Source organism: Magallana gigas, chromosome 4 (assembly GCF_963853765.1).
Source record: "Magallana gigas chromosome 4, xbMagGiga1.1, whole genome shotgun sequence".
Classification (NCBI taxonomy): Eukaryota; Metazoa; Mollusca; class Bivalvia; order Ostreida; family Ostreidae; genus Magallana; species Magallana gigas.
Window position 1 is genome coordinate 34,244,614 of NC_088856.1, and position 16,147 is coordinate 34,260,760.

General features: G+C 33.9%; 2 protein-coding genes across 2 annotated transcripts in view; one reads left to right on the top strand and one right to left on the bottom strand.

The window, feature by feature from the left end:
* LOC105339566 (dipeptidyl peptidase 1) overlaps nucleotides 1-7,616 on the bottom strand; it is a 29,631-nt gene extending 22,015 nt beyond the window's left edge. Inside the window, exon 1 of the mRNA XM_034451169.2 lies at nucleotides 7,401-7,616. The gene's annotated coding sequence lies outside the window, so the exon portion shown is untranslated. The remainder of the gene's footprint in view (nucleotides 1-7,400) is intronic.
* Nucleotides 7,617-7,877: 261 nt separating this feature from the next.
* LOC105336396 (ADP-ribosylation factor-like protein 8A) lies at nucleotides 7,878-15,132 on the top strand. Its single transcript, XM_011440704.4, has 6 exons — nucleotides 7,878-8,078; nucleotides 11,222-11,302; nucleotides 11,692-11,765; nucleotides 12,854-13,015; nucleotides 13,781-13,851; nucleotides 15,042-15,132. The coding sequence occupies exons 1-6, from the start codon at nucleotides 7,956-7,958 to the stop codon at nucleotides 15,086-15,088; spliced, it is 558 nt and encodes a 185-aa protein (XP_011439006.1). The 5' UTR covers nucleotides 7,878-7,955; the 3' UTR covers nucleotides 15,089-15,132.
* Nucleotides 15,133-16,147: the final 1,015 nt, after the last annotated feature.

Below are 16,147 nucleotides of genomic sequence, written 5' to 3' on the forward strand. Positions count from 1 at the left end.
CCAATATTTACACAAAAACTTGTATACATAGTGAAGATTCTAAATTGTAAAAATCGTGACCCTCGGACCAAAACTGGGGCCCCAGGCGGGGTTCAAAGTTTAACATAGAAATACATAGGAAAATGTTTAAAAATCTTCTTCTCAAGAACCACTGCACCAGAAATGCCAATATTTACACAAAAGCTTGTATATATAGTGAAGATTGTAAATTGTAAAAATCGTGACCCTCGGACCAAAACTGGGGCCCCAGGCGGGGTTCAAAGTTTAACATAGAAATACATAGGAAAATGTTTAAAAATCTTCTTCTCAAGAACCACTGCACCAGAAATGCCAATATTTACACAAAAGCTTGTATATATAGTGAAGATTTTAAATTGTAAAAATCGTGCCCCTCGGACCAAGACTGGGGCCCCAGGCGGGGTTCAAAGTTTAACATAGAAATACCTTAGGAAAATATTTAAAAAATCTTCTTCTCAAGAACCACTGCACCTAGAAATGCCAATATTTACACAAAAGCTTGTATGTATAATGAAGATTCTAAATTGTAGAAATCGTGACCCTCGGACCAAGACTGGGGCCCCAGGCGGGGTTCAAAGTTTAACATAGAACTACATATGAAAAATGTTTCAAAATTTTCTTCTCAAGAACCACTTCACCAAAAATGCCAATACATACACAAAAGGTTGTATACATAGTGAAGATAGTAAAAATCGTGACCCCCGAACAAAAAGTAGGGCCCCAGTAGGGGTTTAGATTTTAACATATGTAGGAAAATGTTTTAAAATCTTCTTCTAAAGAACTATAGTGCAACTGTTTGGGATATTTCTATGCATACATGTACATCCTTAAATAATGTAGATTCAAAAAATTGTAACTCCCGGACAATTGATGGGCACCAAGAGGGGTTCAAAATTTAAACATTTTAAAAAACATAAAGGAAAAGTTTAAAAATTTTCTTCTCAAGAACTACAATGTTTTAGTTTGTGGAATTTCTATGCATGCATCCTTCGCTTATGTAGATTCCTAATTGGTAAAATCGTGACCCCCGGACCAATACTGGGGCCCCAAGATGGGGTCAAAATTTATTAAAGAAATATAAAGGTAACATGTTAAACAAGAGGCCCAGGGGCCACATCGCTCACCTGAGCAACAATTGCCTTAATTCTGATCAAATTAGCATTACAGTATCAAAATATCTTGACAAACGAGTACAGTAGATCTTGCTAAAAAAATTGAAAATCTGCCAATTTTTATCAACCTCTTATTTTTTGGTAAATACCAAGCCCCTTTTGTTGTTGTACCTGTAAGAAGATTTGTCTCTATTCCTATATACCCCCCCCCCCCCCCCCATTTCATGGCCCCATTTTTCTCTAGGGAATCATGGTTTCATCAGACTTAAATCTGCATAACCTTTGCTTTCACACTAAGTACTGAGTTTTGAACCGAACACTTTCCCAGAATAGTTTTAAAGATTTTCTCTTTATATTCCTACCCGGTATGAAAAAATTCAAACCGCCATCACGGTCCCGCCCTACCACTAGGGACTGTGATTTTGCAAACTTGAATTTACACTACCTGAGGATGCCTCTACACAAGTTTAAACCCTTTCTGGCCAAAATTCTTTAAAAAGAAGATTTTTAAAGATTTTCTCTATATATTCCTAAGTAAAAATTCATCCCCCATTGTGGCCTCACCCTACCCCTGGACTATTATTTAAACAAACTTGAATCTATATGATCTGGGGATGCTTCCACTCAAATTTGGGCTTTCCTGGCCTAATAATTTTGAGAAGAAGACTTTTAAAGATTTTCTCTATCTATAAAAATTCATCCCCCATCGTGACCCCGCCCTACCCCCAGGGACCATGATTTGAACAAACTTGAATCTACACTTCCTAAGGATGGTTACATGCCAATTTGAGATTTCTTGGCCAAATATTTTGAGAAGAAGATTTTTAAAAGATTTTCTCAATATATTCCTATGTAAAACTTGATCTCCCAATTGTGGCCCCACCCTACCCCCGGGGATCATGATTTGAACAAACTTGAATCTACACTACCTTAGGATGCTTCCATTTCAATTTGAGCTTTTCTGGCCTAATAGTTTTTGAGAAGATTTTTAAAGATTTTCTCTATATATTCTTATGTAAAACATGATCCCCCTATTGTGGCCCACCCTACCCCCGGGGACCATGATTTGAACAAACTTGAATCTACACTATCTGAGGATGCTTCCATTCAAATTTGAGCTTTCCTGGCCTAATAGTTTTTGAGAAGACTTTGGCTCAGGTGAGCTAAAAAAGGTTAAGTTTACAATACAATAAGTTGTTAAAGTTGGTTTCTGGAAGAAGAGACTTTGAAAATTTTCTTAATAAATATTGAAATTTTGTTTAGTTTTTTAATCTTTAGTTTTTAAGATCTGTGTACAAACATAGAATCGTGAGCAAATCTCTGTATCTTGCTTTTAATTCGAAGCTTAACACTCAAATATGGTTAGTAAATAGAAATTGTAAACAATTAAAACACAAGAAACATGCACTATAACAAATAAAGAACACAATTTATTTTTTCGAAATGAATCATATATATACATGTACATGTATATACCTACATATTTCCGACAGCGATATCAAACTCTATTTAAACTGAATAAACTCGAGAAAATGCCGAGCATCTCAACAAAACCGATTGCATTAATATACCATTACGCAAAATATAATGCCGAATTACCGATAGAATGAATTGTATTTCAGTACTTTTTTGATACATCAGATTTTGCTTAATTTGCGCAGGTAAACTGTTAACTGTTTGATTTACCGAAGTCTCTGTTTGATTTGATACGTAAAAATCACGAAATACAGACGATAGTTCCCAGGTTACAAAGCATAAATAATGAAAACGAAACGAAAATCAGAACAAGCTAACACCAACGTCATGTGTGAAAACTGTCAACGCATTGAAATATTTAGCCTCAATTTACTTCACAAAATCGGCACCAATATATTTTGCATGTTTCAAAAATTCCCTTCATTCGCGAACTGTTGCACAACAAGCAAATTCATCATAGTCAGATCGACCCTTTTTCGTATAATGTCATGGCTGCTTTAAACAAAGAACCTCGTTTTAGATGTATGGAATACGAGTCTTGGTAAAATGGGTACGCAAACCCGGGCCGTGGCAAAATAAAAGCCGGGGCAGATCGGCAATCGTCAATTCCAAATACGCATTATTTTGCAGCAATATTTACAGCAAATATAAATATACTGGTCCATCAAATATCCTGAAATTTTAATGAGATTGGCAGATTAATAACTGCCAATCTTTTGTTTTGCCCAGGCCAAGTCTTGTCTACCCATTTTACCGGATGCCGAATCCGAAGCTATTAAACTGATTGAAACACGCCTTTCCTTTATTATCATTTTCCTAATAACTCAGATTTGAAACAGAATTAGACCTTAATTTTTGCAATTTATATTTTCCTTCCCATAAGGATAATTTATGCTAAACTACGTTGAATTGGAATCAGTAGTTCTTGAGAAGAAGATTTTTTAAAATGCACCCCCCTTTTTCTACAGTTTCAAGGTTTTCTCCGCTTTGAATACAGATCGGACTTTTATTTCTGCAATTTATATTCGCCCTCCCATAAGGATGCTTTGTGCCAAATTTGGTTGAAATTCGATAAGCGGTTTTAGAGAAGAAGTTCAAAATGTAAAAAGTTTACAGACGGACAGACAGACGGACGGACAGACGGACGGACGGACGGACGGACGGACGACGGACAAAAAGTGATCAGAATAGCTCACTTGAGCTTTCAGCTCAGGTGAGCTAAAAATCTTCTTCTCGAGAACTACAATGCTTCAATTTGTGAGATTACTATCATGCATACAACCTTGGATAATGAAGGTTCGACAGTTTTAAAATAGTGACCCCTGGACTAATACTAGAGACCCAAGATGGGTTTAAAGTTAAATGTAGAAGTACCGGTAGATATGGAAAATGTTTAAAAATCTTCTTTTCGAGAACTACAATGCATCAATTTGTCAGATAACTACGTCAGCACCCTCAAATAGTGTAGATTCGAAATTATAAAAGCCGTGATCTCAATCTAATACTGGGGCCCCAAGAGGTGTTCAAAGTTTAGCATAGAAATATAGAGGGAAAATGTTGAAAAATCTTTTTCTAGGGAACTATAATGCTTCAGCTTGTGAGATAACTAGGCAAGCATCTTTAAATAATGTAGATTCCAAATAATTAAAACTTTAGCACTGGACTAATACTGTGGCCCCAAGAGGGGTTCAAAGTTTAACATAGAAAGATATATTGAAAATGTTTTTAAAAAGTTTTTCTCGAGAACTACCGGGTATAATGCTACAGTTTGTGAGATTACTATGCAAGGATCCTCAAATTGTGTAAACTCTAATGTAGTAGAACCAAGAGTTATCTTTCTTGTGTTCTGTACAGTCTGAGAGTTATTCCTCTTGAAGTGGAACTCTGCTATGTTCAGTTTTTCAGGTTGTGTACGTGCGGTCCCACCGCAGTGCTTCACATTTTCATTCCTATGTTACTATTTATGTTGTTCAAGCCAACCATAAACCTCGGACCATAACTGGGTCCCCAGAAAGGGGTTCAATGTTTAAAATAGAAAAAGCATATGCTACGAAATGTAATGTTACAAGGAACTGCTGTTCAGGTGAGCGATGTGGCCCATGGGCCTCTTGTTATTTAATTGTTTTAATGAAAAACCAACAAAATGACAATAATCCCACCCTTTGCAGTAAATGGAAATACCGGTAGCCAAGCAATGCTCTCCTGTTGATAAAACTTTGAATATCTTTCTAATTAGAGTCTTAACAGATGCAGTTAGTAGTTTCAAATTTTCCTCACTTTCTGCTATGGTACAATGGAACTCCATATCAGAAAATTGATCCCATAGGACTTTATATATGATTTTCTTTGACATGCTTGTTAAATTTAATAAACTCCCAAAACATTACCATAATTACCATACTATGTAAAAATATGTAAGAAAGAAAATTTAATATTACAAACAATTTTAAAATTGCGGAAACACTACAATCCTATCAGTAATTTTAAATCTATAATTTAAATTAAATTCCCTATAGGGTCACTTCATCAATTTACTTGCATGACTAATAAATTTAAACAACTTCTAAAAATAGTTCACTTCTTTATTTTAATAATGTTATTATTTATTTCCTTTTAAATTAGCCCCAAAGCCACTGCCCATTTTACAGATTATCAATTTTCCATACACACATGCTCCATCTAAACCATGGCTCAGATAATGGCCCCCTTGGGACAAATGAATTCAGCCAGCTCCTAAGAATTTATCATTGACAAACAAAAATTTTGGCCATTGTCAGTTGATAGAATACTTATAAAAGATAAATTTAGTTAACGCATAAAGACAAAAAACCTCCATTTGAATGTATTTATATAAATATATTTTAGGGTATTTTAATGCTATAAATTAATTAATATAATCTGTAAAGATTACCTCCCTTACTTTTCAACATCAGTGAACAATATATGGAATGAAGAAAATGAAAACTGCCATAAAATCATTAAATCTTGTCTGATCCTAAAAAAATTACAGGTGCACATCTTCAGATGGTGATCAACATATGTACAAATTTTCAGACTGTTCCATGCAGTAGTAAAAAATTCTATAGGGGGGACAAAGTTGCATCTACAGAGAGACGGACAGACGGACGGACAGGGTGAAACCAATATACCCCCTTAAACTTCATTTGTGGGGGTATAGGGGTATAATGAGACTCCTGGGGTATCACTAGTTACTAATTTCTATTATTTGGGTTACTTGGGGTTCTAATGAGTATACTTGGGGTTCCTTGGGGTACATGTACTACGAGGTGACCCTTGTATTCAAATGAGACCCCTTGGGTATAAATAGTTATTAATTTCTATCACTGGAGTACCTTGGGGTGAGCCTTTGATTCGAATGAGACCCCTGGGGTATCACTGGTTAATAACTTTATCATTTGGGTTCCATGGGGTTCTTACGGGTTTCCTTGGGGTTCCTTGGGGTACCCTTGGGGTACAAAGAGGTGACCCTTGAAGTCCAATAAGACCCCTTGGGTATTAAAATTTATTAATTTTTGTCATTGGGGTTCTTTTGGGTATCCTTGAGGTTCCTTGGGGTTTCCTTGGGGTTCCTTGGGGTTTCCTTGGGGTTCCTTGGGGTTCCTTGGGGTTCCTTGGGGTTAAAAGACGCACCCTCAAATTCATAAGACGTTTTCACAAGCTCAGTGATTAGGAACTTGCACTGTGACTGTCTTATCTTCATGGATTATTAAAACTGGAGATAGTCTACTGTGCATTGAAAATTACAACTGATGTTTATTTCTATTCATAGTGATATTGTGTTATTTACTAATTACAAGTTTCAAACTGTAATTGTAATATCACTATGAATAGAAATAAACATCAGTTGTAATTTTCAATGCACAGTAGACTATCTCCAGTTTTAATAATCCATGAAGATAAGACAGTCACAGTGCAAGTTCCTAATCACTGAGCTTGTGAAAACGTCTTATGAATTTGATAATTATCATTTATTGCCTTTGAGTTTAATTAACACAATCGTAAACTCAGCATACAGGGTGACTTCAACTTCTCTTTCGGAGGAAATTCCCGCTATCACAAAGCAAGTCGCCCCCTAGGTTGGTCATTGTATAATAATACTTTAGTCGTTTTATGGATATTGCTACGCAATAAAAGTTATTTGTCATGTGACTGAATTTTAGCGACTATCGATGATAAAGACTTGTTGTCGATTGTCGCCAAGCTGCTGCCTTCAGCGACGATTTTCTGATAGTCGGCGACTATTGTAACAACACTACAGTGCACTAACGTGCGTTTTTTTTATACATACTGATAAAAATACACATTTAAGAAAAATATATGACAAAATAGCTACATAAAGCTATTCTGAGTAGCTACATGAAGCTATTCTGAGTAGCTTAATAAAGCGAATTAGCTTATTCAAGCTATCTAGCTAAATCTGGAGATTGTACTGGACCTGTTTATGATAATCATTTCAACTTCTAATGCTACTAATTATTAGTATTATTTACAGTAGGCAAGATGCTTGCATATAAGTGATACCATATCATATTATAACATTTAGGAATAATAACAATTTTCCTCTGTAAAATCCCCCCCCCCCCCCCCCCAATATGGCCCTATCCTACCCCCATATATCATTATTCAGTTGGAGTTAGCCAAGTGGTTTTGGAGAAGAAGATGAAAATGTGAAAAGTCTACGACAACAAGAACAAAGCCAATCAATGACGAAAGATGTAAAACTAATTTTGATAAAAAAAAAAACTATAGAAAACATTATATAACGTTATGTACCTTTTCCAACCGCATCACAATTAACAGTATTGTCGTGCCCCGTCTCCTATTTGAAACAACCACCGTCCTTGGATGTCTTCATATGTACAATTTGCGGGTGTATCTGCAAAAACAACACTAAAAAGCGAGAGTGCACCGACGATGAACAACATCTTGCTATTTTCGCCCCCTCTCTTGTCTGAAGTGCCGTAATAGTCACCCCTCGTCACATGCAATTTCGTCTGCAGAGTTTACATCACATGTTACAATTTTTACGATGAAAGAATGTAAATATGCAGTCACCATATCGCTCAGTTAAATATAATTCCTTTCGAAAACTGAAAATTAATATCTATATCAAAAACATTACTTAAAAATTGAAATTGCAAAAAACTTAAAATTTAAGCTAGAGTCTAAAAAAAATGAATTTGTATTGTTAAATATTTTCGTTTCGTCCCTTTTTATTATTACGAAAACTCAGTACACCGACCTTGCCCTTTGTCATGTGATTATTCTGTCTGTGTGTCGAAGGAAGAAAAAATATTGGATTTTGGGTTGTATCGACTTGCAGACAAAATGTTGGCCTTCTTTCAGAGAATTTTAGATTGGATCAAAAGTTTGTTTTGGAAAGAGGAAATGGAGTTGACGTTGGTTGGTCTACAGTATTCAGGAAAAACAACTTTCGTTAACGTTATAGCCGTGAGTGTTTATCTCCGCCTCCTTTGCTTTGTACTGAATTTTAATTACCCATCTTCTGTTGCATGTGTTTTACGTGCATATTTCACTTTATTATTTGTTTTTAAAAGTCGAATTTTTTAAACTTAATTGTTTAAGAAGATTGTTATACAAAAACATTAATGAAAGATAAATTTATGAAACTGTTTCACACAATACATACTGTAACATGTAATGCTATGCTTGTTGTTGATCCCATTGTAATCAGTATAATAACTTGGTGTCAGATTAGGTATCTGACTAATATGTAAACGGTGTAACCTTTGGACCGAGCGCAGATTTAACACAGTGCAGTTTGATATTTGTAGAACAAAATTTATTTGAAACGCACACAGTATAGGATCCGCCTGGTTGCCTACTCAAATCATTAGCCAAAGTTTAACTAAACGTCGCGTGCTCAGTCAACATTATGACGTCATATTTCAGACGTAAAACGTACACGTTCTGTTTTCGGAAATAGCCGAAGAAAGTTACGTTATAGACCCCTTCACGATAACTGTGGTACTGCTATCTTGCAGGGCAAAATTATATACTTTGCCGAAATTTCAGTAGATAGATAATTAAATGACGTAAATGAATCAATTAACCCCTTCACGGTAACTGCGGTACTGCTCTTTTGCAGGGCAAAATGACATAGTTTGGTGAAATATGACGTAACGTCAATTGTTTCATTAACGTCATTTAATTATCTACCTACTGAAATTTCGGCAAAGTATATCATTTGCCCTGCAAGATAGCAGTACCGCAGTTATCGTGAAGGGGTCTATTGACGTTGCGTCATATTTCGCCAAACTATGTCATTTTGCCCTGCAAAAGAGCAGTACTGCAGTTACCGTGAAGGAGTTAATTCTGAACTTTTTTTGTTTCTTCTTTCATTGTTTACATATAAATGCCAAGGTAATAAAATTGAATACTTTATTCCTGACAGTATCTAAACGATCAGTTCCCTGATGTAAATGTTTTTAATTTTTCCATCTGATAATTTGATAAGACATACATAGAACTAGTCATGTTTCTTGATTGAAGCACTATTGAAACTTATCTGGTGTCCTTTTTTATTTCTTTTAATTCAATTAATTTACCTTCTATTGAAACACTGGAACATTTTCAATCAAGTTGAGGGGCAATAAACATCGATAAGTACCAGTCAATCAATGATCAAACTTACTTTTCAAAAACAAAATGGCGGCCAATATGGCGGCGCCATGAGCTGGAAGAAAATTTTTCAGCCCCTAGTACCCCTGATACAACTTTCATTTTTCACTGATCTTCTTATATATATACGTGTTACCATTAATCCTCGCTTCGCGAGGTGGGCTTCTCCCGCCTCTGGCTGCGCTCAGTATAAATGAATAGTTACATCAACTTACATGTTGGATATCAGTCAAGCCAGGAATTAGATGCAGGAATTCTCCTGTTGCATGATATGTATCATTAGAATGGTCTATCATTAAAATGACAGATTTGTCAAATGGACCTGGTTTAGTGAAAGAACTTGTCCCTTATCCTTGCTTTGTAACAAATGAAAAAAATATATTGTATTGAATCTTGCCTAAATTATCAGAGTATTGGTTTAAAATACCTACAATAGTAGGTCTTTCATTGTCCAATTTTACCACATTCATTGTTTTTGCTACAAAATCACTACCACATTTAAGATCACAGGACATATTATCCCTTGCATGAGGGTCCTGTAAAAGGACAGAGTGGTCAATTTTGATGAAAACATTATTTTAGTAATTAAATATGTAATAATGCAAATGAAAACCAAGAAAACTGTATAGTTGTTTTTTGCCAATTTGCATCGAGTCATATTTGCTAAACTATTTTCACAAGAGAGCAATTTTTCAAAGAAAAATTCCCAATTGAAAGGGTACAGAAACTTGGGATTGAGGATACTGTAGAGCAGCTTTTACTCCTTTTGACATTATTTTGCAAATTACCACAGATAATTCCAACTAATTATCAGGATTACGGTTAACCTTTTCAAAAAGTAAATAGATAAAACACCTTGCTCATAAAAAACCATTGAATATTATCCCCACCTGGGTTGTTATTTACACCTGTACAGGAGTTAACTGTTTCCACATTATATTTTTTTTGGCATTGGAACCTGTATTTCAGGTGTAGCTAGTTATTGGACTTCAACCAGTCATTGTTAATAAAAACAGCAGAAATTGTTTAATTCCAAAGAGATGACTGTAAAGTGGTTTTGGTATCCAAAAAAACAACTCAATTCACTAAAACATAAAGGTACCAGTAAGAAATAAACATGATAAAACTGACAAAGAACACAAGATAGAAAAACACGCAACTGGTCGTGGCCTGGCTAACAGAAACAACACAGAATAATCTCCAGATCCTGAACTCAGTCCCAATTAAATCATCTACATCTGCATCAATTAAAATTATCTGCAAAATAAAATACCAGACATTAAATGACTGGTTCAAGAGAAGAATATTCACAATGATCATAAGGCTATTGCGAACCTTGCACGTATTTAATGGTTAACTTTTGTAGCTTGAATATCCCTTAAATGAATTTGTTCCCATTGAAGTGCATTTCATTTTATTACTTTGGTTTATTCTAGCTATATATCCAGCTGATGTGTTTATTTAATTTGAACCTTCATTTTTTGAACCTGTTATAATAGAGAGTCTTCGGAAAGCTTATACATGTAATAACATTTCTGCAAATCTGCATCAAGCTACTTATCTGGAGGATGATAATTATAAAAACTAGATAAAATCTTAAAAAATGAATGCAAATATACTTTACTATCATTGGAGAGTCACTACATAATCATAAGAAAGATAGATCAAATTTAAATATATCATTTAAATATTATTTGATCTACAAAACTGTAGCTGGCAAGGAACCTGAATAATTAGGTGTTAACTGCTACAAGTGATGGAAGTTGCTGACGTGAATTATGGAGGACTAAGGGGGGTATTGTTTCATTATTGTAACCCATTTGGGAGATTTGTACCAACTTGTACAATAGATATTGAGCTGTCAGTATCAGCTTTAATGCATTGACATAATGCAGGGAGTGATGTGTGATACATAAGATTGGGCATAACTGATTTTTCTTTCTTTTTCATAGTCAGGGCAATTCAGTGAAGACATGATTCCCACTGTAGGTTTCAACATGAGGAAGATTACAAAAGGAAATGTTACAATAAAGGTATGGCTAAAACATATATTAATTGCAAATGGTACTGTAGATTCCTAATTAAACACAAGGAATTGATATCAGTGTAAAATCGCAAGAAGCATATCTCACAAATTTTAAAATATTGCTTTTATTTTTTGGACATATATAACCTACATGAAACTGTGATAAAAATTCAGCATTCGCAATTTTATGTTATCATGATTTGATGGAGAACAGCTGAATCCCAGAATTAAGTACTCTCAAAAAATAAAGAATCTACAGTATAACGTTTCAAGTTCAGTTTATGAAACTAAATTAGTATCCTCTTTTCCTATTTACTATAGTGTTAAATTAATTGCTAACTCTTTTTTTGATACAAAGTTACTTCCATCAATACATGTATTTACTTTCACCATTAGCTGTGGGACATTGGAGGACAACCGAGATTTAGGACTATGTGGGAGAGATACTGCCGGGGGGTCAATGCTATTGTGTAAGTTTTTTGTGTTTTTATTTTTGGTTATAAATACATGTACAAGTAACTAATTGGATGATGGATGATGGTTTCACTCATCGTTCCTACAGTTCTATATACAATTAATTTATAAAGTTATATAAGAGAGATTTAACTTAGACAAATAATGATGTGTATTGTATTCCATGAAATTATCATATGCTATCTTATGGCCACTGGCTATCTTATCATGCATGTACCTATCTATCAGTTTTTCAGCTGTTTTATGATGTGTGCCGATTGCATTTATCAGGTCTTTTTTAACACTTATCAGTGTAACTGTTTAATTACTGTGAATGGATGAACTGTTGATGATACATGTGTATTGCCAACACTGGAAATCCCTGGTCAGCAAATTATTGTTCTCCTAATGTATACCGGTACTCGTTGATGTTTGGTATTTTAATTCATCGAGGAAAATTAATTTTTGTTCTTGTTGAATCCTGTAGGTGACTTTAAATTCAGAAAGATGACACTATATAGGGGTATTTTTGTAGTGTTGATTTTACAGTTATGAAATGGTGTATATATCACTGTAGGGTTATAAAATTGTTTTTCGAAATTGAGTATCTGTGTGTTAAAGTTTTAAACTTTTGGCTATTTTTCATTCAGGATTAACTCCTTGACATTATGTTTCACTATAAACTTCATTTGTAATTTGGGTATTTGAATGAGACATGGCATAATAAACCACTGTGCATAAGCATAAAGAAGAAATGGCAAATAATTGTGTACACTTTGTGGTAAAGATTGGTATTTAGTTTGCTTCTGTTTTCTTGTCTTGCAGTTACTTTGGTTATTTTCATCTGATTCTATAAATGTCTGGTGTCTTTCTGTTTTGAATTTCTCATTCAGTTACTTGTAATTTTATCGATAGTCTAGATATGGTATCATTAAACCAATTTTAAGGGGGTGCACAATGTTTGTTAGACAAGATTTTTAATAAATTTGGTATGTGATCTTTTGAATCAATATCTATCTAACTTATCCAGGGTATGTAAAAAGTCTAAATAGCCTAGATAATAAGTATATACCATACATATGATATCTTTGTGTTTATCTTGTAGCTATATGGTAGATGCTGCAGACCATGACAAGGTAGAACCCTCAAAGAATGAACTTCATCATCTTTTGGACAAACCCCAGCTACAGGGTATTCCAGTTCTAGTGCTCGGCAATAAAAGAGATTTACCAGGGGCTCTAGATGAAAAGGAATTAATAGAGAGAATGTAAGTTAAAGCTGTCAGAACTTAATGAAAACATGTGCTAGACAGTATAGAGTTCTCCATAGACACATCTTTGCAGGAGTTGCCTACCATTGGTGGCCATGTTGTAGGTCAAGAACAATCTCTTTGAGCAGCTTCAAAAGTGATATGCAGAAATAAAGAGTTGAAAATCCAAACAATATCACAATAACAAATGAAAAATCCTCATAAAAACAATGCTACCTAATTGAAATTAGTTGAATAATGAAGGAACATTTAGGCATGTTGCCAACAATATGGTCACTGGTGGCAGGTGATTTCTTCTAAATTGAGTCTGTGGAAAATCATCTTAAAAATCATATTCAGCTAAAGGTACCTTACTACACCAAGACATACTTTTTTAAGACACCACGTCACAAGATGGCAATTTAAATGTTTTGTTGAATTGTTTGAGTCAATTGATTTAGTTGAATATCATCATAGCTTAGTAGTTAAAGTGTCAGGCTCATGAACCATAGATCCAGAGTTTGAATCCAACTGGAGCTTTTGTTTATATTTACTGAAATAAATATTTGAAAATCATAATTTTTATCCAAAAATGAATGCTTTTTCACCTATTTTACATGTATGCATTACTTCTTATGCATAATGCTTTCTATGACAATCACACAATTTTCTGCTTTCTGATTTGAAGAACTTTTTCAAGGTGTAGTGAGCAACTTCAATGTTAAGGCCTGGACCTTTTTTTACAATGATTGTGTCACTGAACAATGTATTTTTGTATCACAGGAATTTATCAGCCATTCAAGACAGAGAAATATGTTGTTATTCTATATCTTGTAAAGAAAAAGAAAATATTGGTAAGTACATAAATCAATGATAAAGATATAAGATGATTTCATTCCAATCTGGGTCCAGAAGGCTAACAGTTTACAAAATATGTACATGTAGAAAGTCAAAATGATTATTAAACAAAATAAAATGTACTGGACTTGTGTATATGTATATATGCAGATGCAGCAGCTGGGGAAATCCTGTATACCTACTTGTAATTGATATTTGGTTTATATCAACAGTATATACTTATAATATCATATAACTTGACTGTATCAATACATTCAATAAGCTTTCACAAATTTGCATCTATGAAATCTTTTGGCATTGTGTTTGAAAGCTTTAGTAAGTTACATTGTAATTACTTCATTCATGGTGCGATACTGTTTCTCATGCCTGTAGGGGGGTTGTAACAATGTAATATACCAATTGGTTTTAGTATAATGAGTGAATTTGCAGCATATGAATTATTGACAGTTAAAGAGAATGAAAATGCACTATTACCTGAGATATTTATTAATTGCAAAAATCTGCATGATTAAAATTCGTGAAATAGGGTTCAATGTCTGACTACTTCAATAATTCTTACTAGCCTTGACCCATCAGCTGCTAGCCCTGACCACAATATGCAGTAATAAACATCAACTAATAACAGTCTTAAGGTTTTCTGTTATTTTAGTCTTCTAGATAAAACTAAATTGTTTTAAAGCCTTATAAAAAAATATAATATTCATCGTGAGTTACCAAAACCCACCGGCGACGTCAAACTGTACTTAACATGCAAGCATTCACCTAAACTGTATTAAGTATTGATCAATTTTAATTAATTCCTTGTTAGCTCCAATGAAAAAGCTTCAATATCAAGTTGTTTCCTAAAATGACCACCGTGATTCTTTCTACAATCATAGTTTTTTCCTCGTTGTCTACTGTATTTTCATATGAGAAACAAAAATATGGCATCTTTCTTTCAAAAAATCCATGAATTTCTTGTGCGATGTGTTCTTTTAAACTTTATCTCTGTTTTTATTTTTATTTCATTTCTTTTATTTATTCTTTGGATTTCAAAGGAATGATGGGATTCAAAATTTGAATAACCTTTGTCCCCTTACCAGTCCTCATCATTACTGATATTTAGATTTAATATTATCAATGAAATCTTAGTTTGTGGAGTGTTTATCATATGGATATATGTAACCATTCTTTTCTCTTTGTACAGATATTACTCTTCAGTGGCTAATACAACATTCTAAATCTGGACGATAAGCTGAATTTTTCAAACAGGACTTAAGTTATTTCCATAGAACCAATGCATTATGGACAGCAGTTTCACCGTACCTTATTACAGTTAGAAAACAGGGTTACATCCCTTTGCCCAAGTTCAACTTTTATGTTGATATGTGTAATAATTTCTATTGTGGGTATTTAGCACTGTTTAAGATATATTATATGAAAAAAAAAATAGATGTTGTGTATTATTTGAAACATTTGTCTGAACAAGCATTTTTACTCTGAATACATATGATATTCAGAAATGTCTTTAAAATATAAACCTGTACAAATGTACACTGTAATTGCTTTAAACATATTTGAATGCAAAACAAAGCTGTGTGTGTGTGTGAGGACATTTGATTTGATTTTGTAAAGATAGTAAGTGGATGATGGTTGTTTGTTTAGAGAATTAATTGTATGAAGAGTGTGGGTAAATGTGTACAAGGTCTGTTACTGTCTGGAACATTAACATTACAAGTTATTGATGTGGCCCTGGGAAATGCGCAGTGTACTTTATTTTCCAGTGTATCATTCCAAAGGAACAGTGTTGTTCTAATTCTCAGTGTATTTTGTCTGGATGTAAGATGTATTTTTCATAACAAAAAGAATGATACATTCATTTAGTTCACACAACTGCTCTTTGCTACTGAGAAATGCATGGCTAGGTTATGTGCTAAAACTAGACACATTAGTAGGTGTTTCAGGATGAAACTCATTCAAAAATAAATGTGCAATAGGAAGAAAGTGATAGTGGCATTGACATGTGTAGTTAGTGATGCTGACAAAGATGTGGAGATTTTGTTTACTGAATGTAGTACTTTTCATTTTTTTTTCTCAAGTTTTTAAAATTGTATTTATTGTATGCCTTTGTCAGTCGTGAATGATTCTTGCAAATTTTTCTGTCAGGATGAATACTTGAATGCTGTATTAAGGGAGAAGAATTTTATAAAGATTTGAATGAGATATGCAAATCATCCACTTAAACATTGGTTGTATATTTTGAAGAAGAGCATAATTATATGTACATTTTCTCTGATAAACAAAACAAAAACT